The sequence below is a fragment of the Poecile atricapillus genome, chromosome 10, assembly GCF_030490865.1.
Source record: "Poecile atricapillus isolate bPoeAtr1 chromosome 10, bPoeAtr1.hap1, whole genome shotgun sequence".
Taxonomy (NCBI): domain Eukaryota; kingdom Metazoa; phylum Chordata; class Aves; order Passeriformes; family Paridae; genus Poecile; species Poecile atricapillus.
In genome coordinates this window covers 21,045,119-21,069,631 of record NC_081258.1, presented here as the reverse complement: position 1 = coordinate 21,069,631, position 24,513 = coordinate 21,045,119, and the positions used below count along the sequence as shown (strand labels likewise).

Below are 24,513 nucleotides of genomic sequence, written 5' to 3'. Positions count from 1 at the left end.
CTGGGGTCTCACTGGGGCTGGGCTCTGGGACACTGTCCTGGGGTCTCACCAGAGGTGGGCTCTGGGACACTGTCCTGGGGTCTCACTGGGGCTGGGCTCTGGGACACTGTCCTGGGGTCTCACTGGGGCTGGGCTCTGGGACACTGTCCCGGGGTGCTGGGCACTCACCCTCCGAGCCGGCGCTGCCGTCGGGAACGCTGCCCAGAGCAACAGCCGGCCCGTCCAGGAAAATCGTCAGCTCCCCGCCAGACACAACGCTGCCTTTGTTCTCCGTCTGCAGGTCCAGGGTCAGCTGCCTGTTCTCCACTGCGGCAGACGGGACACGGAGAAAGAGACCCCCGGTCACCATGGGACACCAGCCTGGAGGAGGCTCCACTGCCCCAGCCCCCGTGTCAGCCTCCCGGGCTCCTCCAGGCCACCCCCCATCCCCACAGTGCCCACTCCCTCGGGGCCACCTGTCCCGGCGAGCACCACCGGTGTCAGCCCCACACCTGCACACACCTACCAGCGCGGCCAGAGGACCCCAGCCAGTCCCACCACCTGTTCCTGAGGAAGATCCTTCTTCAGCAGCCCTCGGGATCCCTTCACCCCTTTACTGGGGCTGCAGGTGCCCCAAGGCCCTGGCTGTGACACCGAGACCCCCATCGCTCACAGATCCAGGAGCTGGGGCTCTAGGGCAGACCCTGGCAGGAAAGCCAAGGGATTTCACAGAATCACCAGGTTGAAGAGACCTTCAAGATGATTGAGTCCAACCCATGCCCTAACACCTCAACTAAACCATGGCACTGAATGCCACATCCAGTCTTTTTTTAAACACATCCAGGGATGGTGACTCCACCACCTCTCTGGGCAGACCATTCCAATGCTTTATCACTCTTTCCATAAAAAGCTTTTTCCTAACATCCAACCTAAATTTCTCTTGGTACAGCTTAAGACTGTGTCCTCTCATTCTGTCAGTTGCTGCCTGGTGAAAAAGACCAACCCCACCTGCCTACAACCACCTTTCAGGGAGTTGTAGAGAGTGATAAGGTCACCTCTGAGTCTCCTTTTCTCCAGGCTGAACAACCCCAGCTCTCTCAGCCGTTCCTCACAGCGCTCATGTTCCAAACCCCTCACCAGCCTCGTTGCCTCCTCTGGAGGGGTTCAAGCGTCTCAAGGTCCTTCCTGAACTGAGGGACTCCTTTGAGATGACTCATGGGGCAAGAGGGGTCCTGCATGATGGTGACCATCCCTCCATCCACATCCACTGAAGGAAACTAGCACAGAGTGCTGTTCCCAGACAGGAACACTGCTGGACTGCGTTCACAGAAGGTTCTGGAGAGGGTGCCATGGGCTGGGAGGCTCCTGGAGACAGCTGCCAGCTCCACTCCCTCCTGTGTGAGCCAGTCTGGCTTCATCAGCTGCTTCAGCAAGGTTTTGCTGGTCCCTGGGGGCAACGGGGGCACAGCACAGCCCTCAGCACCAACCCCATCGAAGCAATGCCTGCCAGTGCCAGCCAGACTGAAACACCCGGCTCCGTCACAGAAGGCCAGAAAAATTTGGCTGCACCAGCCTGGGACACTGGCCCAGACACTCCCTGACTCATTTGCTCGAATAATATTTTTATTATCCACAGATTGCTCATGACACAATGGCACCATTTTTTAGCAACCTGCTTTGTCCCGGTGTGACGCAGGGATGTGGCTCATCCAGGCCACCAGGAGCAGGATGGGAGCACATCCCCATGGAGCCCTTGTCCCACCTTGAGCTATGAGCTGTCCTGCACTGGGACTTGACACTTCCTTCTCCAAGGCTCCCCAGAACCCAGTGACACAGGGTCTGCAGTGAACACAGGGCTGTGGGACTGGCGGCACTTGTGGACCTGAGGGAAGTCTCCAGTTCAGTCTCCAGTTTTAGTGCCAAGAAGGCAGGTGTCTCCTGCACGACAGGGGCACAGCTCTGTCACTGATCACCATCATCTGACAAGGGATTCTGCTGAGCCTGGTCTTCCCCTCTGCCTCACGGAGCTGCACTCTGCTTGCCTCCATAGGAAACCGACCTCACAGACAGTTTTAAGAGCCTGAGACAGAAGATGCTACTGAGCACAGCCAAAAACCAGAACAAATCCAGACCCTGTTTCCCCCCTGGCTCCTCCAAGCCGTAGGAATCCACATTTTCTCCAGGGTCCCTCCACCCCCTCCACGCGCGCCGCGCTCCGGGGCCGCACAAGCCCTCATTGTGCGGGCGCCCAGCTGAGGCGCAAAGACAAGGTGTCTCCAAGTGGAGGATGTGAACATGAACCTCCCAGCCGGCTTCCTTCTCCCCCCCTCCACCCCCTCCAGCTTTTTTAAAGAAAATAAACACTCGCAGAACCTTCCACTCCCTGTCCCCGTGCAGCGTGCGGGACGCACAAAGGGACATTGCTGCTGCACCGACGGCGGGTCCCCCAAAGGGCCCGGCACAAAGGCTGCCTCTGTCCCGCCGGCTGCCAGAATGTCAGAGGGATTATTAGTATTTTGGGAGGGGGTCGGGGGGTGATTTGGTCCTGAATAAGGTCTCAGTTCGGCTACTTCCAGTGCCCTGCACGCAGCATCAGAGCTCCCATTTAGCAGAGGTGAGCTGGAATTCCCACCCGGCCCATTAAGCGGATTTACGGCTCCACGAAAGGAGGCTGGGAGCAGCCAGCGTGGTAACAGCCCTGGGCTGAGCCCCAGCACTGGGACCCCCGGGAACCACACGTGTCTGACCCCAGGGAGCTGCCACACGGGGTGGGCACCCCTCTGGAAGACCCTGTGTGAGTTGGCTCCATCTCCACAGCTGCGTCCCAGAAGATTTTCAGACAGATGACCAAAAATGAGCTTCCCAGTCTCTCAGCTTCCCAAACCTAGCGCCAGGCTCTTTGCCCAGTCCCACTGGATGCAAAGGCCAGTTCCCATTCCAACAGCTCCATTTGATCATCTGGGTTTTGTCTGGGATGAACCAAAGCTCCCTCCTGCTGAGCAGGTGAACACTGGCTCAGCCTTTGTGCGTTCCCACAGTAAGAATGACTCCTTGCTGTGGCTACAGTCCCTCCAAGAACAAGCAAGGGGGAAGTTAAACCTGCCACAGACATTCCCAAACCAAGAAGGAACCCAGAGTTCAGGGGAAAGCATGATCTTTATTGTCCCATGAAAGTCTCCCCAGGGAAGCTTTGCCTTTCCTGCTGACCCAACCTCAACCACCAGCAGCTTAGAGACAGCTGTGTCCCGCTCCATTTATCTGCCAGGGAGAACCAGGAGGGCCTCAGGCTTCTGCATCTTTCCCCTAAAAGGTGACATGGGATGGGCACTCCCCAATCCCCCAACAACCCACTGGCTGGATGAGCAGTTCTGTGGGATTACATCCTGGCCATGGCAGCCAGTTCACAGAGCTGCTGGGACATGCAGCACAGCACAGCTCCTTTGGCATCACAGCCACAACAGGGTGGAGCTGCAGTTTTCCAGAGGCTGGGAATTGCTGCTGGTGTCCTGGAGGATCCCAGGAGGCTACAGCCACTCTGCCTGTCCAGCGCAGCAGGGATCTGTAAAACCATGGACCGTGGTGCTGCTCAGCACAGAGCGGGACCAGCACAACCAGCAGGGCCCAGTACGGGCTCTCACACAGCCCGGGATGCGAGGGAACAAAGAGGTGCCTCTGCAGCGGCGGCAGGGCAGGGGCCGGGGCCGGGGGCCGTGCCACGGCAAACGAGCTGTTTTATGGGAGCCCTGGGAGCGGCTCGGCTCCGGCAAGGCTCCAGCCCGTGTGGTGATTGAGCCGCTCCTGACCCACCTCTCCACCTCCCCGGCCAATCCCTGGGAAGGCAGGAGGGGCTGCCTGCCAGCGGAGAGGCCCCGCAGAGCTCCTGTGGCAGCCCGGCTGTCAGCTCCACAGGCTCTCACAGCCTGCCCGGGAGCTCAGGCCTCATCTCTGAGCTCTGCTTCCACGCTCCAGGCCCCAGAGCTGAGACATTTCCCCCTGAAGTGGGGCGTGCTTGGCTGACAGCAGCATCCTGGCAGGCAGGAGCCTGGCACACACTGCCACAGGTGTCACCAGCACTGAGGACACTGTCCTGCCCATGGAGGAGAGTGACAGGAACATCAACCCAGGGCCACCTCACAAATTAATATACTTGATAAAGCCTCACCAAAACCATAACAAACCCAAGGAAGAGAGGGCTGCTGTCTGGCAGGAGCTCACTCTTGGCTGAGCATTCTCAGGATGGGAGAGGAGGGCCAGGCCCCTCCAGTGGCAGCGGGCACATGCATTTCACTGCCCTTCACATGAAGTGTCTGACTCAGGATGCCTTGAAATCCCAGATGCCTCCTGCATGCCCTTGGCTGAGCCAGCCCCTTCCTCAGCCTGGGAGGCAGAAGGAACACACTCCCCTATTCCCAGGAGGTGAGAAGCCCCTGAGGGAGAGATCTCCCAGGCTCCTGTGGGACCCCCAGCAGCCTCTGGCCCGCTCAGACCTGCAGCAAAGCCCAAAGGCTGAGCACGAGCCTGCAGAGAAGAGGAGGGAGCAGATGCCAGCCCAGACAAGGAGGGCAGACAGGAGCAGACAGGCAGCACCTTCCTGGGCAGGGCAGGCTCTGCAGCTTTAAGAGTCCATCCTCCCTCCCAGCCCACAGTGTCAAGGAAAAATCTGACACGTTTTTTCTGGGGGATGTTAACGGACAAGCTAGAACAGCCAGTTGCCTTTTCCATTCATTTTCCACACAGCCCCCCGGGACGGCTGGGAATGAAAGAGCCAATTGTGCCCCCGTGGCAGCGCAGGTAGGGCGGAACCGCGGCGGCTCCGGGAGCCCAGCACGGCCCTGCACACCTCGGGAAATAACGGCTGCAGGGGAGGGTGCCCAGGGACACAGGTCCCACAGCTGTGGGGCTGGCTGGCAGCTACCCCAAGAGAGCCAGCCCGAGGCACACATCCAAGTCCCCACAGGCCTCGTGAGAAGACAGCAGTAGCAGCACAGCTCCCACGTGTGTCTCACTGCCACGGCACCCGGTGCCACCCAGAGCCACGGTGGCACGGCAGAGACACCGGTGTGGTTTCAGAGCTGGTGGCACCAGGGGAAGCAGCTCACCCCAGCCCCCAGCACTGGGGAGGGTCTGAACCGGCCCCGAATCCCTCAGGGCGCAGGAGGCCCCTCTCCTCGCTCAATACCAGGTCTGTGTCTCACAAGCTTTGCTTGGAAGAGACAGAGACAGCCTTTTCCAGCCTCGCGCGGCCGCTCGCGCCGCCCCAGCCCTGAATGGCCGCCTTTATGTGGGAGCTGCTGTCACAAGCCACGCTCTGGCAGCCGCAAACAGCGGCAAATAGCAGAGGGGTTTGTGTTTCCGAGCCGGCCGCGGTGCCTGGGCTGACGCAGGTACGGCCTCCGGCACGCCCGGCCCGGGACACAACGGCACCTTGTTCCCTGGCGGGGAGCGCAGCAGCCACTGCCCCGTCCCTGCCCCGTCCCTGCCCCGCCAGCGCAGCCCCCGGCCCCTCGGACGTACGTTTGCCACCGCCCTTGAGCAGGCTGCCCAGGCTGACGGAGGCGGCGCCCAGCAGCTCGTTCCTCAGCGTGTGACAGATCCACACCTTCAGCTCCAAGTGGCTCTGAGCCGTGACATTCCTGCAGAGACCATAGAAGGGGACTGTCACCGTGGCCTCACGCCTGCTCCGTGCTTGGGGAGCAGGCAGTGCCACCAGCAAGGAGCGGAGGAAGCTGGGTGAGGAAAGGGGCAATGGGAGACCCCCCCCCTTCCCACCACCCTCCCAGCCTGGCTGTCTCTGGCAGTGTCCCCATGCAAGGAGAAAGCCCTGTGACACCTGAGTGTCCCCAGCCCCTGACCAGCCCCACAGCAGGGGTCACACAGACTCACAGGGTGAGGATCTCGTTCCACAGCAGCTCAGAGACCCCCATCTGCTTCCCAGTCTTCTTGGTCTCGCTGGGCAGCCCGTCGCCGGCCACCTCCACGTAGCAGTTCATCCGTGCCGGGCGGCTCTGGGCCTTGGGCTTCACAGACACAACTGGGCAGGGACAGGCACAGGGTCAGGCCTGCGAGACACCTTGTCCCCTGCCCTGTCCCCTGCCCTGTCCCCTGCCCAACCCCTGCCAGCCATGACTCACAGCAGAGTGCTGGGAGAGGGGCAGTGGGGAGCAACGCTCCTGGTGGCAGCGATGGCTGGCACCAAGCCCTGACCATGCCTGTCCCCAGCTTCCCCCCGCCGAGGCTGGCAGGACTGCCACCGTCCCCACAGACACCTCCCTACCCCAGGGCACGGGGACAAGATGGGACGGGGCACCCCCAGGCCAGCAGTGCCTGCGGAGGGGCAGAGCTGGATGTGGCTCCGAGGGGACGCGGCTCCGGGCGCCGGGAGCCATCTCGCGGCCACGGCAGCAGCAGCGCGGCCCCGGCAGGGCCCCGGAGCCACGTCCCCACGGCAGCCAGGCTGGGGAGGCGGCCAAACCCAGCCCGTGGCACACAGGGCAGCACTGGCCACCCCCAGCCCCTGCTCCCCCCGAGTGTCTGTGTGCTCAGCCCGGGTGCAGGCAGGGCACACAGCCACGTTCCTGGCAGTGGGAATCCCGGCGAGGCAGCAGGACCCACCTTTCACTGAGAGCGGGGACTTCTCGCAGGGCAGCCCGGCCCTGGCCCTGCTGGAGCTGGCAGCGGCCATGGCATCACCCCCAGCTGGAAGCAGAGAGAGGAGACACCTCAGCACCGCTCCCACGGCACCCAGGGAGCCCAAACACAGCCCAATGCCGCTGCGAGTGCCCGGCATGGCAGGGACATGGGGAAAGGGTTGGGCAAGCCCCAGGACACACAGGCTCCCTCTCCTGATAAAGCAGCCCTGCACCAACACTGAGTCCCCAGGAGAGCAACCCCTGCCCAGCAGTGCCTCGAGCTGCGCTGGGCAGTGCCGCCTGCAGACACCCCTCTGGGCACCTGAAGCCCTGAGCCACAGGCTGTCAGTGCTGCTGCAGTACAGAGCAGCCACCAAGGCCTTGCCCTGGGGGACACTGACTCACCACACAGCACCAACAAGATGGCAAGGACACGGCAGTGGCACCGACTGGACAGAGGAAGGTCTGCTCACAGCATGGGGACCACATCCCTTAGGGGCAGCCCTGGTCTCATTATGGAACCAAATCCCACAGGATCACCGAGGCTGGGAAAGGCCTCCCAGACCATCGTGCCACCCCCTGGACAAGAAGGACATACTGTGACACCAGGGAGGGTGGCAGGACACGTGGCCAGGGCCTCTGCCCAAAGCAGCGACCACAGAGCGCAGGGATGAGGTCACACATCACGCAGGAGCACGAGACGCTCCGCTGGGACCACAGAGCCAGCCCCGGGCCTGCTCCGGCCTCCTGAGGCCTGCAGAGGACGGGGGCCAAGGCCAAAGCCCAGCACCCAAGCGGGGAAGCTGCCTGGCCAGGACCACTGCCAGCCTCCCCCTGCCCTGATCAGGGCAAGCAGGAAAAGAGGGAAGCAATTCCAGCCCCTCTCCCTGTGAAGGAGCTTCTTCCCTGCTCTCTTTACACCCTCCTTAAACTGTACCGAGCTCCATCCCTTGGCAGATTCCCGTGAAATGCCCTCTCCCAGGGTCTCTGCTCTCTGTGCCAGCACAACAAACCTGTCTGGCACCCCAGGGCCTGGCTGTGCCTCGTACAGCCCCCACCTCTGCCTGCAAGTCCCTGTTTGGCACTGCCCGATCACTGTCCTGGCTCCATCCCTCAGCAGCCAGGGCTCCTGGACACATCCCAGCCTTCAGCCCCTCACCATGAGGGGGTCACTCACTCCCATCCCAATTATCCCGGCCCACAGATCACCCTGACCTTCCCCGAGGCCATCAGATACTCCTGGTCCTCACGTCCCCAGCCCCACATCACACGGATTCCATCGGGGCCATGTCCCTCCTGTGCCAGCCCGTGCCCAGGCCTGTCCTGGCTGCGCTGTCTCCGTCCTTCTTCTTTAAAATCCTGACTCTTTTCCCCATTCCCTCTTTTTCTGACTCCACACCGTTTCTCTGTCGGTTGCTCTGGCACTCCCGGTCACGTCAGCAAACACCTCTGGGTCCCCAGAAGCGCCTGGGTGCGCAGTGTCCCTCCCCGGGCACAGCTTTCCTGTCCCGCGGCCTCTTCCCGCCCCTCACTCCCCTCAGCCGAGCGGGGCCGGGCCCGGGCCGCTCCCGCACCCTTCACACGGCGGGATCCCCCTTGGCCAGGCCGAGGCCTCCCTTCCCTCCGCGGCCTCACGTTTCCGAGAGCCCGGCCCGGCCTCCCGGGTCACCCGCGGGGCCTCAGCAAACACCGAACCCGCGCCGGGACCGGCCGGTCCGGCCCCGCAGCCCCGCACAGAACCGGGCCGGGCGCTGCGGACACCGCGCACAGAAGGCGGCGACCGAGCGCCCCCCACGGCCCCGCTGTCCCGGGCCGGTACCGGCACAGGCTGAGCAGCTCCCGGCGGCCGGAGCGCCCCACCAGGCCGTGTCCGGCGGGCGGACGGGAGCGCCCCGGCTTGGGCCGGGAAACGAAGCGAAGCGAAGCCAAGTCCAGTCCAGTCCAGTCCAGTCCAGCCCAGCCCAGCCCAGCCCAGCCCAGCCCAGCCCAGCCCGTCCCGTCCCGTCCCGGCCCGTCCCGTTACCGGCGGCCACTCCGCTCCCGCTCCCCGGCTCCAGCTCCCGCCGTCATGTGACCCCGGCCCGTCACGTGACCGCGCCGGCCGGAAGCGCTCCCGCAGCACGGCCGCCGCTCCCGGCGTGCCCCGACCGAACTACAACTCCCGGCGTGCCCCGCGCCCGGACCACAACTCCCGACGTGCTCCCCACAGCGATTCGACGGTGGCCGGAGTGGGCCATGGGGCACTCAGACATGGCGCGTGTTCCGCACGTCGTGGCCGACACGGGCGCGTTCCTGAGCGCGGCCCCGCTGCAGGTACCGGGGGAACACCGGGGAGACACCGGAGGGACGGGGGGGACAGGGGGTTTCGGGCCGGTGTGACGGCGCTGCCCGCAGGACATCGCAGACGCGCTGTACACCGTGCCCGAGGTGCTGGCCGAGATCCGCGACCGGCCCGCTCGCCGCCGCCTCGCCGCGCTGCCCTGCGAGCTGCGGCTCCGCCGCCCCCGCCCCGAGCTGCTGCGCCTCGGTGAGTGCCGGGCAGGCCCCGGTAGCGGCTCCTTTCCCCCTGCCGGCTCCCCCGGCCCGGCCCGACGGCCCCGCTGCTCCCCGCCCGCAGTGACCGAGTTCTCCAAGAAGACCGGGGACTACCCGAGCCTCTCGGCCGCCGACCTGCAGGTGCTCGCCCTCACCTGCCAGCTCCAGGCTGAGATCGACGGCCCCGGCTGCCTCCGCTGGGAGCCGCAGGACAAGGTAGGATGGGCGCGGGCGCGGGGCCCCGGTGGCGGCGCTGCCGCCGCTGACGGCCCGTGGTGCCCCGCAGGTGCGGCTCAGCTCCACCCCGCGGCACCCCGAGGCTCCCCTGCACCTCGCCGGCTTCCACCTGCCCGCCAAGGTAAGGCCCGGCGGGAGGGCTCGGGGCTGCGGCCCCCGGGAGCGGCGGCTGAGGGCTGCCCGTGCCGTGTCCCCAGCACAAGGCCGCGGGGAAGGGCCCGCGCCAGCCCGGCCCCGCCAGCGGCCCGGCCCCGGCCGAGAGCGACCCGTTCGGATCCTTCCTGTACTGGCGGCCGCCCCTGCCCAGCATCGAGGAGGAGCTGCGGGAGCTGCTGGTGAGAATCCCCTGGGCTCTTCTTCCTGTCCTCGCTGTGCCGTTTCTGGCTGGCCTTTCCCCACCCTGACCCTCTCCTCCCCCCGCACGGCCCAGGCCATCTCCGGCAGCCCCGAGCCCCCCGAGGAGCACCGGAGCTCTGCAGGTGGGGCCAGCGCCGGTGAAGAAGAGGAGGAGGAGGAGGATGAGGATGAGGAGAGCGATGATGAAGGCTGGATAACTCCCAGCAACCTGAAGCAGGCCCAGCAGGACACGGGGCAGTGCGACACTGCTCCCATCGGTGTCCAGGTCGGCTGTGTCACCACAGACTTTGCCATGCAGGTGCGTGCTGGGGGACTCAGACCTCGGGGCTGCTCCCACCAAGGCAGGGCTGAGTCCCTGGGCAGGGGAGAGCAGCTTTGGGACGGCTCCCTGTGTCAAACCAGCAGGGTCTCAGTCCCAGAGGCTTCTGCAAAGCCTGTTGGGCTCTCACTGCCCCAGCTGCTGGCATTCCCAGCTGCCGGGGTCCTGGTGTGTCCCTCCTCTTGCAGAACGTGCTGCTGCAGATGGGTCTCCACGTGCTGGCTGTGAATGGGATGCTGATCCGCCAGGCCCGGAGCTACATCCTGCGCTGCCACGGCTGCTTCAGGTGCTGGGGCTGATCCCGGGCTGGGCCCGTGTTCCACAGCCCCAGGAGCTCTGAACCCCCTCTGTCCCACCCTCACAGGACCACCTCGGACATGACCAAGGTGTTCTGCCCCCACTGCGGTAACAAGACCCTCAAGAAGGTGGCAGTGAGTGTCAGTGATGATGGGACTCTCCACATGCATTTCTCCCGCAACCCCAAGGTGCTGAACCCCCGGGGGCTTAGGGTGAGTACCCCAACAGAATCCCAGAGTCACTGAGCTTGGAAACAACCAGCAAGATCATCAAATCCAACTGTGACCTTTCCTCACCTTAACCCCAGCCCAGAGCACTGAGTGCCACATCCAGTCCTTGGACACCTCCTGGGGTGGGGTCTGCAGCACGTCCCTGGGCAGCCCCTTCCCATGTTTAACAAACCTTTCTGGGAAGAAATTATTCCATTGGGAGCGCAGGGATGGGAGCCCAGCCTGTGGCTGGCGGATTGGAGGGAATCACAGCAAATGGAGAACATCCTCCAGATGTTGCACTTGGACCCCAGGCCTTTCCGGCTTCCCTGCTGTTCTCCAGGGGGCTGTGGCCACCTGGGAGTCCCCGGGAGCCGGGGCTGATCCCTCCTCTCCTGCAGTACCCGGGGCTGATCCCTCCTCTCCCGCAGTACCCGGGGCTGATCCCTCCTCTCCCGCAGTACCCGGGGCTGATCCCTCCTCTCCCGCAGTACCCGGGGCTGATCCCTCCTCTCCCGCAGTACCCGGGGCTGATCCCTCCTGTCCCGCAGTACCCGGGGCTGATCCCTCCTGTCCCGCAGTACCCGGGGCTGATCCCTCCTCTCCTCTCCTCTCCCGCAGTACCCGCTGCCGGCGCCGCAGGGCGGGAAGCACGCCAACAACCCGCACCTGGTGGAGGACCAGCGCTTCCCGCAGCAGCGCCTGTCCCGCAAGGCCAGGCAGAAAACCGACGTCTTCGACCCCGACTACCTGGCCAGGGCCTCTCCCTTCGCCGAGAACGACGTGCACAGCCGGGCCGCGCACCTGCACCTGCGCGACGCCGCCCTGGGCGCCGGCCGCCGCCGCCTCAACCCCAACGCCGTCACCAAGAAGTTTGTGAAGAGGAGGTGAGGGGCAGGACGGGCCCTGCCTGCCCAGGTGTGGTGGTGGCTCTGCCAGGGCCAGGCCATCCTGTCCCCGCTGCGCTGGTGCCCCGAGAGCCGCCGTGGCTCTGCCCGGCCCTGGGCAGGGGCTGTGTCACCCAATAAACACCAAACCCCAAAGCACCGTGACTCGCTCCCATTTCTGCCTGTGCCAGGGGGAGCCTTTCTCTGAGCCTCAAGGCCAGGGGGCTGGGACAGAGGGAGGGAGGGAGGATTCCTTGGATCTTTTGCCCCATGGGCTAATGAGCTCCAGAAGAACAGAAGCCCAGGGCAGGGGGTTGTGTCCCACCCTGGTGCCTGGCGATGCTCGGGGCTGAAGGGGGAGACGCTGGGGTAAAGCTTTTGGGATAAATCTGAAATCTTCCACTATTGACTGTTGGGCCCAGCTCTTGCAGTTTCCCTGTAACCCTGCTGAAATTGTTCCAAATAAGGAAATAGCTGATAGCAGCTGTGGTCCCTGGTCCTGGGGAGTCACAGGAGAGGGGAATGCCCCAGCCCCGGGGCATTTTTAGTGTGTCAAAGCTGCACTGGTAAGGCACCCACACATCCTGCTGAGGACAGGCACCTCCCTGGGGCAGATCTGCATCTCCCCCAGTCCCGCAGAGACAGAATCCTGGGCTGTAGAAGCTGTTCCCTTGGTCACAGCTTGTGGGCTGGGTTGAGCAGCCCCCCGGGGGTGCCTGGGGATCCCACCCCACCCACTCTGTGATTCCCAAGGACCTGTTCCTGCAGCAGCTGCAGCATCCCAGGCACGGCTCTGGAGATGCCCTTGGAAAAACCATCACAAGACTTTACACTGTAAAATGAAAACTTTCATCGTTTATTCTCGACTGCAGCTGTTTACAGAAATATAGTTGCGAGTATACAAATGTCCCAATAGAAGCAAAATATTTTTATTTTTTTTAATATTCAACAAGTTATCACAGGAGAGCTAAAAACATAGATGCAAATAAAATATCCCCTCATAGACAAACTGAAAACACCGGGAATCAGTGCTTGGAAAACCCACCTACGAAAGCCATATACACAGAACTGCACAAAGGAGTATCTGGTGCTACTTTCACACTGCAGGACACAGAAGAGGCAGCTCAGCGGTCGAGGGTGCACCCAGAACATCTGGCAGGCAGGGGAGAGCCCACCAGAGGTGCAGGGACAGAGACGGAGGGTGGAGCTCTGCTCTGAAGGGTTGGAGCTTAAGTCAGCATCAGCTCAGATGGAAATAATTTAAATTTTCTCCTTTTATCCAGAATAAAAAAGCTTCAGGAATGCTGCAGGCTGCTAAGAATACTGGAATGGGGTCCCAGTTCTGCAACACCCAAAGAGCCACTTCCAAACAGGAACTTCCCCCTGGACACGTTACCCCAGGGGCAGCCACGGTCCTGCCCGGGGCGCTCGGGCCAGACCTCGTTCCATGGGGCAGCTCCAGGGCCAAAACCAAGCCCAGGCCATTTATTTACCTGCCAGGGGAACCCAGGACCCTTCCCTAATCACAGGCCTGGAGCTGGAATGTGTCACAGGGGGCTGCTGGGTGTGGGAACCTTGGAACCTGAACAGGGGATCAGTGACCAGGGAATCCCTGGATTCCTTGCCCTGTCCCTACACGCTGAATGGCACTGGGCAATTTAATGAAGTGTAACAGCAAAAATGACGAATCTCTGGAAAAAGCAGAGTTCAGCTCTGCAAACTCCAAGAGAACAAAGAACACTGGCTGTCAGTGTGGTGGAGGTGATTTAAGAAAACCTGTACCAGGACAACACTGATCCACTCATGATGAATCCAGTGGAACATGGATTTGGAATTGAAAGTCATGTTGGACACCATACACACTGTTGATTGTATGACCTGATTTAATGGCTGGAGCTGTCAGGGGAGGTTTAGGGTGGATATCAGAAGAGGTTCTTCCCCCAGAGGGTGCTGGCACTGCCCAGGGAATGGTCCCAGCCCCGAGGCTGCCAGAGCTCCAGGAGAGTTTGGACAGCGCTCCAGGGGTGCCCAGGGGGGATTGCTGGGTGTCTGCAGGGCCAGGGGTTGGACTGGATGACCCCTGTGGTCCCTTCCAGCTCAGGAAATTCTGTGATTCTTAGGGTTTCATTCCTCACACAACCTGCAAGAAAGAAATCAGCACGAGTCGTGGCAGGTTCCTTATGGACAGAATCCAAGAGGAGCTCCACTGGCTTTCAAGGAGTTCTCTACATTTTGACTGTTGCACTAATGAGTCATTAAAAAAATCCGTTTACAGACTCTTGTCCTCTTGGGAATAAACAGAAGTGGCAGAGGAGTTTCCTCTCCAGCACAAGCAGGGACCTTTTGCTCCACAGTAACAGCCCAGCCCCTGCCCAGCACAGCCACCAGCAACCCCTGTCTGCAGCAGCTGCTGCCAGCCTGGCCATGGAAAAGGCTCTGGAGCGCCTGCAGGGAAGCCCATCCTCAGCCTGGGAGTCAGTTCTATCCTAAACCACATCTGCAAGTATAAACTAAAAGATATAAAAATACAAAAGTGGCCACAGCTGCTTCCAACCCGCAGATCCCGGCGAGGTTCCCAAGCAGAGCAAGTTCTGGAGCCACGTCACCAACAGGGCCACACATCCAGGACTGAGAGGTGTGAGACAGCTACTCATGAGTTACTACAAAAACCTCCTACTGAGGAAAAGGAATATTATTTCATGTTTATAAAAATGCAAATATAACAGTATTCTATGCATGTGTCTACTATTATTTATATATAATAATCTGATTCCTCTATATACATATATATAATCCTAGAATATACAGGCAGTGCATATTTACATCCCTATACAGACTGGGAGAGGAAAAGCCTCTCCTCCTGTGTAACCCCCAAGTCCCCCACTCCCCTAGAGAATTTCACAAGTTCCCTTCTGCAGGAGTTTACCCCCTGCTGCATTTTTCCTTGTTTCTACCACGTTTATCCCATTTCCACCGCTGACCCTCGGTGCCGTGGCACAGACGCCCTGCCCGGGGCACCACAGCTGGCACAGCTGGCACAGCTGCTCTGAGCAGGAACACAAAGTGCTCACAGGCTGCCACAAAAGACTAAACAAGCCTGAATTAAAACAAAGCCCCTGAATCCCCCAGCAACCCACTGCTGTTTCCTTTTAGCTTCTATAGAATGGAGCCCCCCTGAGCACAAAACCCATCCACTCCTCAAAACTCAGTTTTGCACTGAAGTCATCACCAGTGACCAGCATTTCCTGTTCTCTCCTTCCACCTACAGCTCAGAGCAGCCCAAGCAATTCCCTCTCCTCTCTCCTGCTCCCCGCCCTCAGATCCAGGTCTGTGCTCCCTCTGCTCTCCCCCAGTGGCCCTGGAAAAGGAACACAACAGAGCAGAGGCACAAGAGAACAGGAATAAAAATCCATTCAGACATATTTTCCTTTTAGAAATCAGATTCTAAATCCAAGTATCAATGGAAAGTTTAAAAAATAAAGTTCAGCTTATGTCAGTGAGGGGACTGTCCACTGACACAGCTGCTTCCAGTAAAAACCTGCAAAGTTATGTTTAACTGCTCATGCCTTGTTTTATCTCCAAACTACATGGGAAGCAACCACCCTGCCAGTGATGAGAAATAATCATAATCACTGATCAGAGAGTGGACATCCACTTCAGAACAGCCAGCCAGGAGTTATTTCTTGAACTAGATTTGTATTAAAATAAGATAAAAGTGTTTGGCTTTCTGCAAGATCAGGCAGTGAGGAGGCAATTAACAACAAAACAACTGTTAATTAAGCACAAAGCACCAGTAACTCCTTTACTCCAGAGATGTTCAGCTCAAACTGTGCACTAAGTGTTGGCTCTGTGGATTCTGTGCTCTGGGCACACTCAGGGTAAAGCTGAGGGGACATGGTGGGGGTTGGCAGCTCCATCTCCCCCAGCTCTCACCTGTGCCCACAGATGGGTGCTCTGGGACCCCCCAGGACCCCCAGGGATGCTGGATTTACACAGACTGACAGCTCAGGATCCTCTCTGTCACCCAAAGGGCCCAGACAGGATGCCAGTGCTCCGTGTGCTCCGGGAATGCAGAGGCCAGAGAGAAGCTCTGCTGTGAGCCTCAACTGCTAAAAATGTCCCAAGTGAATGTTCAGGCCCCTGGTTAAACACAGATGTGGCTCAGGCTGTGCTCCCTGCCATGACACCCTGCAGCCTGTCCTTGGCTCTTTTGGGGCTGCTCCAACCCCTCCGCCCTCAGAGCCGCTGCCGAGCACGCGCCAACCGCTGAGCGACCTCTTCAGTCACACAAATACTTTTTGTAACCAAATCACATGTTCAAAGTGTTGTACATTTAAACATTGACCTAAAATGAACAAGTAAATCTAACACGAGGAAAGGAAGGTGTTTCCAGAAGGGAAAACTGAGATAGCACAGCCCTTGGTTGTTTTTTTGTGTATGGTTTTTTTCTCTCTTCGTAAGTGACCTCAAACACGCCCACAATTCAAACATACCCTTCCCTGGAGCTGTGGCAGGCCTGGGATGAGATTCTCTTCTGGGCACTCATCCTGTTCCACGGAGAATTGGTCCCTGGTGACTTGGCACTGACCAACACACAGATAGAGCCCTTCGGAACAAGGAGCAAACTGCAGCAGCACACGAGCGAATCCATCGTTCCTGTCACTCCTCTGTGTGACACCCAAAGGCTCATCCTGGGACACACGTCCTGCAAACACCACCAGTTCCTTTCCCAGTCAGTGGCTATGGACTTCCACAGCCCTCTGGACGTTGTTGGGTCCATTGTTCTCAGGCTGAGCAGCCCCACACAGCACCTGGGCACTGCTGGGGGCCGCTGCTTTCGTGTTGTGAACCGTTACAAGATGTTGGTAATGTTTTGTCTCAGCAGGGGGATAAGAAGTAAAATACAGAAAGAAAAAGTCTGGGTCGGGGTTAAAGCAGCTCTGGACATGATGCAGCAGGGAATCCTTTCTGTCCTGATTAAAATTTCCAACATTTGCGCATAATCATAAATTAGGAGTTAAAACACAGAGGCGCTAATAATAAAATATTAAATAGGCAATGAGAGTAAAGCTGAATGGCTCATTCTGAGGGAAACCCAAATATTTCATATTTTATATAATCCTAAATGCCTGTGGGTTTCCTGGCTAGGCTGTGAGTGAGGGACACACCAAACACAGAGCGAAGCTTCTCGTGGCCAGCTGGACCAACACTGCCTGATGGAATGGCGAGAGATGAACACGTTATTTATGTTGCAAAAAGTACTTAAATACTCAATAAAGACATAACAAACCCCACCCCACCCCACTGTTATCAGACGCCACGTTGTGGTAGAACATCAGACAAACTCACAAATTTACCACAAAAATGTGTGGCAAAAAGAATATTTTATATATATGTATATATATAAATTTTTTATATTTATGCCAATGTACTCACTCAGTACAAATAGCAAAATAGTTATACCATTTCCTAAATACAAAATATAGCTTTCCAAAAAAATGAAACACACATTAGATATAAACCATCCAAAACTTGAACGATTGAAAACTGTATTCAAAATTAAATGACCCAGAGCAGGTCTCTTTCTGAAAAGTTCCCTTCATATCGGCAAGAAGCCTTACTACTGAAAACGTAATTCAATGCCTCTCAATGAGAGAGAGAAAGAGAGAGACAGAAAGAGAAAGTGAACGTCGTGACAGACCAACAAACGGGGGAAATCCAGGAAAACCAACAAAAAACTCTACACGGCTCAACTACGCACACGAGTTAAGGGGAAAACACACAGTAAACAGACTCGAGGAACTTAAAAAAAAAAAAACCCATTTACAGACTGTTCTTTTGTTATTTCAAATAACAAAAATGAAAAATGACGTGATACCAGCTAGACTCTACCGAGGCAGAACGGGCGCCGCGGGAGCGGCTCGGCTCCGGCGGCAGCGGGAGGAACACGGATCTGAGCGAGGCTGTAGGGAGAGATCACACGCTGTCCGGAGAGTTGAAGCACCCAAAAAAAATCCACATGCCTCACAATACACCTGCATGGTCTGGAGTGGGTTGTTTTTACATTCGGTAACATCAGTCAATGATTTATTCCTTAATTAAACACGACAATCTAGAAACCAGACTCGGGGCTCGGTGGTAGAAAAAGGAAAAATCACTTCAGAACCGCGATGAGCTCCATGTGCTACAGAGATGCAACAGCTCAGGATGAAGTGATGTTTTAAGAAGGCTTAAAAATGATGCAATTTGCCCCCTACTTGGAGTAAAGCCAAGCTGAAGATTTCCATCAGTCACAGCTGGAGGTGGCGGGTTAAGGGGGATTCCTGCGATTAGAAGGTGGTGGAGAAATTCCTTCCTCTCTCCTTACTCCTTGATTATTTGTCAAAGCTTCTACTGACTAAGCAATTTACTGCCAACGATTCCTAAAAGCTGTTTCTTTAGCTTTAAAGCCAGTAGGATATTTATGTCATTTTTTTAAAAACACAATACAAAACTGAGGGAGAGAAAGAAAACCATGGAAAGAATGAAAGGGAGAAGGCTGGTTTGGGAACAGCTCATGAGGCTTTACAGAGCTCTAACCCATCAGTCAGAACAAGAGACACAGAGGAGTCCCTTTCTCAGCCACACAGAATGCTCTTTTCAAGCTGAAGGTGTTTTGGAGAAGATTTTAAGATCAATTGGAAGTTCCCCTTCATTTCTTCATTTTGTAGAGCCACCAAACCCTTGCTCTATGTACAGCTCCACGTAAGGGATGTGGAAAACCGTTAATCCCATTCTCAGATGGGAACTGGTTATTTACAGCAGCAATTCTCTGCTTGGTTATTACAGTTATCAATACTTCCAGCTAATAAAGGGAGGGTTTGGCTCTCCCACTCCGTGTCAATCGAGAGATCCCTTCACTTACTGACAGCTGAGTCACGGCTCGGGGCAGAGGCAGCTGCTGTTTCTGCTGCACGAGCTTCCTGAGGGAAAAAAGGGATGTGAAGAAGGAATAGGAGGGAAAAAGTAAACGTGGTAACATGGATTACCTTCCAACAACAATAATAACTGACCAGATATGCTTTAAATTCCAAGAGCCCCCACTGTAATGAGGTTCATGAACCTGGTAACAGCCCAACCCCACGCCCCAGTAACACAAAGCATAACTCCTCAGCATTATTGGCACTGTGGAGCTCAAATTCCATGGTCATGGCCTCAGGTCTGCCACTGGCCACGCGTGTGCTCTTTAAAGAGGCCACTTTTCCACAGAAGCAATTGGTTCCACGCAGCCTAATCCAGAGTTGGAAGGTCTGACAGGATCTGGGAAATCGTCGTTTTTTTGTCTCCACGGGATTTCTGCATGAGAAAACAAGCAGAAAAGTCAGGCCTAACTAACCACAGTCCCCTCTTCCTTCTGTGCAGTGGCTTCATCTTCAGGGTGTTCCTCACGAGTGGGCACTCAGCTGGGGGCGAGGAGCAGGAGAAGCTCTGGAGAGACTCCAAACTCCATAACAAACCCCTCTAGATCAGGGAATGAAGTGCATCACTTCAGTGAAAACTCAGGGGGAAGTCAGGACAAGACCAGCCCAAGTTACACACCACAACCTCCACTGGACTCGAGTCCTGCTGGTTCTTGGTGCTCATTTGTAGTCAAAGGCTCTTTCCCCCCTCTGAAAAAGGCACCTTCTAAAAGCAGAATGTCTCCTAGCAACAGCTGATGCTGTTGGCTGTTTCTAACACAGCCTCAGCATGTGGCACACTCAGGAGCTGCCACATTCCACCAAAACTTGTTTTCACATTACATTATTGTAACCCGGGGGAAGAGTTCAGAACAGTTCAGACTTGAGGTGTTATTTACTCAGTAAGTCTCAAGTTCTTTAACCACAGTCATTTTTCATAAGGTTTGAATCTGCCAAGCTGCCAGTGATCCACTCTCCTCCCTAACAAAGTAACAGAGTGTCACGGCAGATGATAAAACATAGGAAAAATGAACAGGACACAGTCTCAACTGTTTCATACAAGTTCTGACCTCTGACTGGTTTTAGTAACTTCATTCTGGTATTACAGTCTTAATTCAGCCTCACTGGTGTTTTAGGTGACCCCTTAAAGCAGGGTCACACACCACAAACTGAACAAAGCTCCTGCGTGGCAGGAAAGAGCCCAGAGACCCAAACTCACCACTTGCCTAATCAAAATGAGCCAGCCATGTTGTTCCCCTGGTTCTGCAGGGACACGAGCAGATCATCTATCTTCTCCATGTTCTGGTTGGTGGCCATGGCCGAGGGCAGCGGCGGGGTCTCGGGGAGCTGCTGGGACAGGAGCGCGGGCACCGCGGGCTGCGCCTCGCCCTGGGGCTGCCCGGGCTGGCCCATGGCCATCAGCTCCTCCGGCAGCGCCGCCGGCCCAGGGGGCAGCAGCTGGCCACAGTCTGGGGGACAGAGGGACATTTCAGTGTCCTGGCACAGGCAGCAGTTCCCAGAGCAAAGCACACGGCCCCACCAGCAGCTGTGAGCCCTGGGAGAGCTGCTACAAGCTGCTGCCAGCAGCACCTGCACCTCTCCCTGCTGGGGCTCACCCACACACCCCTGCACACACACACGCTCTACATCCCACAGAGGGCCATGGAGCCCGGGTCCAGAGAGGAGAAAAGGAAAAGTGCAGGTTTGTACAGCTAAGTACACCTTTAACAGACACTTTTCTGGACTCTCCAGCTTCTAAAACCCTTGCCTTCCTTCAGAAATGGGAAGAGAGTCAAAGTGTTTATTGCGAAAACCAAAAACATCAAGAGAAATGCTCTCTTAAGAGAACCCAATCATTCCTAGATTAGATTTTAGGGAGAAACACTTCCCTGTGAGGGTGGGCAGAGCAGCTGTGGCTGCCCCTGGATCCCTGGAACTGTCCAAGGCCAGGCTGGACAGGGCTTGGGGTATCCTGGGACAGTGGAAGTGTCCCTGCCCATGGTGGAACGGGATGGGCTTTACGTCCCTTCCCACCCAAAGCATTCCCTGTTTCGTTGGCAGCTCTCCACACTGTAAGCTCAGCACCAGGCACTGGTCACTTACTGTTCTGGATACCAAACAGGAATATTCCTGATGTCTGCTGGGATGAGGCTGGGGAATTCTGCAGCTGGTTGATGGCACCTCCCGCCGTGTTGTGGAACAAAGGAGCCTGCTGCTGGGGAGGAGAAGCAGTTCCTGGCATTCCTGCCATGCTGTTTTGGGAGGAGTACATGGGGGACTGCTGCAGCTCCGGCTGGCTCATGCTGTTCTGCAGGGCAGACATGGAAGCTGAGGAGATGAAGAGGGTGACTTGTTGCTCTTGAGAACTTGGGGACCCTTGGACCAGCTGAATCTGGGGCGAGTTATGGAAGATGGTTGGCTGCTGTGCTTCGGCCTGGTTGGTTCCAGGATTCTGGAGAGGAGACACTGTGCTCTGACTCTGGAATTGCATGGGCTGCTGCTCCTGATTCATCGAGGCCATGTTGGACTGCGGATGGAAAATGGACTGGCCTTGTTGCTCCTGATTGGTAACCGGGTTTTGATTTGGATTGAAAATCATGTTCTGCTTTTGGGAGGCCATTGTACTCATGGCATTTTGATTGCTGAACATCATGTTCTGCTGCTGCTGCTGCTGCTGCTCCTGAGATGGAGGGCTGCTCTGGATAGCAACAATTGAATGCTGAGGCTGGAAGATGGCTCCTTGCTGGTTCTGAGGGATGGAGCTGGACTGGATGGAGCCCAATGACACTTGGGACTGAAACAAACCCTGCTGAGCAGGCTGAGTCTGGGGCTGCTCCTGGGGAAGCATGGAGCTCTGGATATGAGAGATCTGTGTCTGCTGCTGGAAAGAAGCCTGCTGTTCGGTGTTTGTTGCTGTCTGAAGAGGAGAAATGGGATTTGGGCTTGTAAAGAATGACATCTGCTCTTCCTGAGTGGCAGGGTTGCTCATGGAACTCTGGGAAAGGAACATGTTGGCAGACTGCTGGTCTTGAGGCACCGAGGAGCTCTGCAAGACACCCATGGCATTCTGTGAGTGGAACATCGGGGGCTGCAGTTGGTCAGAGGAATTAGTGTTGGTCTGGTTGTGGACAATGGAATTTGAGCTATGAAAAAGGGATCCTTGTGTTTCCTGGGATATATTCTGAGTGTCACCAATAGGGTTCTGAGAGTGGAAAAGCTGAGCTTGTGAGTGTGGAGACTGTTGGATGAAGCTTCCTGACTGAATTGACATCATTTCTCCACCTTGCTGGAACAGACCCCCGCCCTGCTGCTGAGTCCCACTGGCCTGGACACTCATCATGGTCTTGGTAGATGAGAAGAGATTAACCTGGGACTGACTTTCCCCGCTGTGCTGCATCTGAACCATGGTCTGAAACACAGAGCTCTGCATCTGTTTGCTCTGCCCCGAGGCCTCCTCTCCCTCTGCAGAGCTCGTCGGCTGGAACATGGCAGGGCCGTTGTTGGAGACCGGCTGCTGCGTGGGGGCGGGCGCCTCGCCGCCCGACACCCCCGGGGACGAGGAGAACAGCTCACACTGCATCTGCATGTCCTCACTGGAGGATAGCCCACCCATCATGTGAGACGCCTGCTGGTACACCGGGGACTGCTGCAGGGCTCCGTTCCCCGCCGTGGTGGAGGAGAACAGATCCGACTGCATCTGCGTGGCCGCCTGGCACATGTTCTGCTGCATCCCCATCACCATGGCCGACGTCTCCATGGCCTGCTGCTGCTGCTGCTGCTGCTGCTGCTGGTTGGACAGGGCACCTTCGGGCTGGGAGTGAACGTTCTCAGCTCGTCCAGGCAAAAGGTTCTCCGGTCTGGAATGGACAGCTGTGTCTGAGGAGGAAAACATCCCTGGATTTACGCTGTTCTGTATCTGGCTGACCTGCTGAAAGATATCTGCGTTCAGCTGATCCTGGACATCCTCGCTGCTGTCTGAGCCCGAAAACAAAACGGAAGATAACTGCTGCTGAGCCTCCAGAACCTGCTGCACCAAGTCGACGTTCCTGCTGCTGCCCGTGGCGGTGTTGGTGGGGAAGTTCCCAGCCTGGAGCTGCTGGATGGTGTTCTGGAGCTGACTCACGCCGCTGGCCGACGAGAAGATGCTGGAGGAAATCTGCTGCTGCAGGGCTTGTGCCGGCTCCGAGAGCGTCGGCTGCTGCTGCTGCGAGGCATCGGTCAGCTGGGACAGAGTCACCACCGTGCCATCCGACTGCAGCACCTCCCTGGGCTGCGATTCCCGCGGCTGGAACTGCGCAGCCTGCTGCAGCAGGGCATCGCTGTTCTGCAGCTGGCCTGGGGTGGACACTGCGGAGAAGCTGCCGGGCTGGGAAATGTCCTGCGTTTGGATGGTGCTCAGGGTCTCTGGGGTGTACACCTTGGGCTGGATTTGCTGCTGGTTTTCACTTTCAGAAGGTAAATGGGAAGCAGAAGTTGATATGCCAGACATGCTGTTTTCCAATGTTTGCTGAGTTGGTCCGACCACATTTGAAGCCTGAAAAGAGTGAGACATTTGGTAATTTATAAACTTGTAAATGTGATGTGAATACAATTTCCCAAAATCCCTGATGTCCAGGGAAGATCAGAGGGAAACGGGAGATGTGAAACCCACACACACCCAAACCAGCAAGCAAATGATTAGCAGTGGAAATGCTACCACAAGGATGGAATCACAGCACAACTCAATGAAAGCAATGCTAACAACTGATTAAAAGGATATTCTTACAGTAATTTACTAGTTCTGTGTCACAGGATAAAAATCCCCATCACAGGGTCACTAAGCCATCAGTCTGGTGCAGGAACCAGGTGAGGTACCAAAGGAAACTGTTTCACTCATGCTCTGCAATTGTTTTGCCCAGACTGATCCTGGACATGGCACTTTCCCTGCCTACTACTCTTCTCCACTAGTAAAGCATGGACCAAGGAGCAGATTAACTCTGAAAGCTGCTGTGCTCAGCCCCCATCAAACTCACCTGGAGCACGGGGGGAGAGCATTTTTGTGCACTTACTTCCATTGGAGCCACATCTTCGTTCTTGATCATACTGCTTGGCATGAGTGGAGTTATCAAGGCACTAGGAAGAATGTTCACCTTCTCCAGGTTACAGCCCGTGGCCTTCACTGCTGCAGCCACAAACAAAACGAGAACAAGAGGGGCAATGGTAAAATCCATCATTCCAGAACTCCCTTTAAGTAAATTAAAGAATGACTCTTCAACGTAAAGCAACAGATCCCCACACCCTAAGCAAATTTAATCCTTACAGCAATGTGGCAGTAAAATTTCTGCACATGTGTATAGAGTGAGGAAGGACAGAACAGACCAAGTACATACAGCAGGCAAGATCCTCTGACCTCTGGTTCAGAGTCAGCCTGGAGCAGAACAGGTACAGGAATGAAGCATCAAAGAGAAGCTGACACAAAAACCCCATGAGAAGGTGAATTCAGATTTATTGCATAAATTAACTGAGGACATGAAGGAACAGCAACAGCACGTTGTGTTCTGAGGAGCAGCAGCTGTTCTCCTGGAGCAGTTGGGATTTTCCCTCAGTTAAGCTCCACACTAAATTAACTGGATGTCAGGCTTACCCTGCATATTTTATATACAATTATATTTATACACATTTTGTATAGCTTATAGATTTGCTTGAATTAACACTACACAGTTCCTAATTCTTTGTATTAGCTGCAACCCTAGGCTTCTTTTTTATTCTTCACTTGCAAACATACTAAATAAAGATTAGACTGCAGAGCCTAATGCAGGAAAAATGAAAAAGAAATTAGTATTATTTTTTTCTATTTTTTTGTTCTGCATTAGTTTGTACTAAAATATACTGACAGGAATACTGCTATAAAGTAAAAGTTTCAGAGTCAGAAAACAAACCTCCCTGTAAGAACAGAGCCAGATTTTATAAGCACACACTTATCACAGGATGTCTGATTCATTTCACCAAATCTGGATAGGAATTCATAGTTAAATTATTAAGAACACTGATAAGAATCAATTTAGTACCTTTTATAGCCTCTTCAAAAGAACAATGTTGGGCTGGGCTGGAGATTTCCTTCTTCACATTAACATTCAGAGTCCCAGC

At 56.5% G+C, this 24,513-nt stretch overlaps 3 protein-coding genes across 8 annotated transcripts in view; 1 reads left to right on the top strand and 2 right to left on the bottom strand.

The window, feature by feature from the left end:
* WWP2 (WW domain containing E3 ubiquitin protein ligase 2) overlaps positions 1-8,756 on the bottom strand; it is a 30,834-nt gene extending 22,078 nt beyond the window's left edge. Inside the window, exons 1-5 of one of the 2 annotated variants that reach the window (XM_058845632.1) lie at positions 8,632-8,756; positions 6,592-6,675; positions 5,863-6,010; positions 5,494-5,612; positions 169-306 (exon numbers count right to left, since the gene is read on the bottom strand). In XM_058845632.1, coding sequence (XP_058701615.1) covers positions 169-306; positions 5,494-5,612; positions 5,863-6,010; positions 6,592-6,661 — 475 coding nt within the window. In that variant the 5' untranslated portion in view covers positions 6,662-6,675; positions 8,632-8,756. Of the gene's footprint in view, positions 1-168; positions 307-5,493; positions 5,613-5,862; positions 6,011-6,591; positions 6,676-8,631 lie in introns of those variants that run through there. The other variant, XM_058845633.1, reaches the window with a different exon arrangement.
* Positions 8,757-8,761: 5 nt separating this feature from the next.
* NOB1 (NIN1 (RPN12) binding protein 1 homolog) lies at positions 8,762-11,631 on the top strand. Its single transcript, XM_058845635.1, has 9 exons — positions 8,762-8,921; positions 9,003-9,135; positions 9,226-9,359; positions 9,430-9,501; positions 9,578-9,715; positions 9,811-10,035; positions 10,245-10,342; positions 10,421-10,565; positions 11,184-11,631. Exons 1-9 carry the CDS (start codon positions 8,844-8,846, stop codon positions 11,451-11,453), a joined length of 1,293 nt encoding a protein of 430 aa, XP_058701618.1. The 5' UTR covers positions 8,762-8,843; the 3' UTR covers positions 11,454-11,631.
* Positions 11,632-12,264: 633 nt separating this feature from the next.
* The window catches only part of NFAT5 (nuclear factor of activated T cells 5), a 57,982-nt gene continuing 45,733 nt past the window's right edge, over positions 12,265-24,513 (bottom strand). For 3 of the 5 annotated variants that reach the window (XM_058845676.1, XM_058845673.1, XM_058845677.1), the window contains exons 10-14: positions 24,435-24,512; positions 23,436-23,548; positions 20,491-22,921; positions 19,607-19,856; positions 12,265-18,784 (exon numbers count right to left, since the gene is read on the bottom strand). In XM_058845676.1, the coding sequence (XP_058701659.1) occupies positions 19,618-19,856; positions 20,491-22,921; positions 23,436-23,548; positions 24,435-24,512 (2,861 nt within the window). In that variant the 3' untranslated portion in view covers positions 12,265-18,784; positions 19,607-19,617. The remainder of the gene's footprint in view (positions 18,785-19,606; positions 19,857-20,490; positions 22,922-23,435; positions 23,549-24,434; position 24,513) is intronic. The other 2 variants (XM_058845674.1, XM_058845675.1) reach the window with 2 other exon arrangements.

Excerpts from the sequence above, each read along its gene's own strand:
- NOB1 (XM_058845635.1), top strand. The coding sequence starts at position 8,844 with ATGGGGCACTCAGACATGGCGCGTGTTCCGCACGTCGTGGCCGACACG. Across the intron at positions 9,502-9,577 it reads GCTTCCACCTGCCCGCCAAG|CACAAGGCCGCGGGGAAGGG; the intron begins GTAAGGCCCGGC and ends CCGTGTCCCCAG. Across the intron at positions 10,343-10,420 it reads CGCTGCCACGGCTGCTTCAG|GACCACCTCGGACATGACCA; the intron begins GTGCTGGGGCTG and ends CCACCCTCACAG.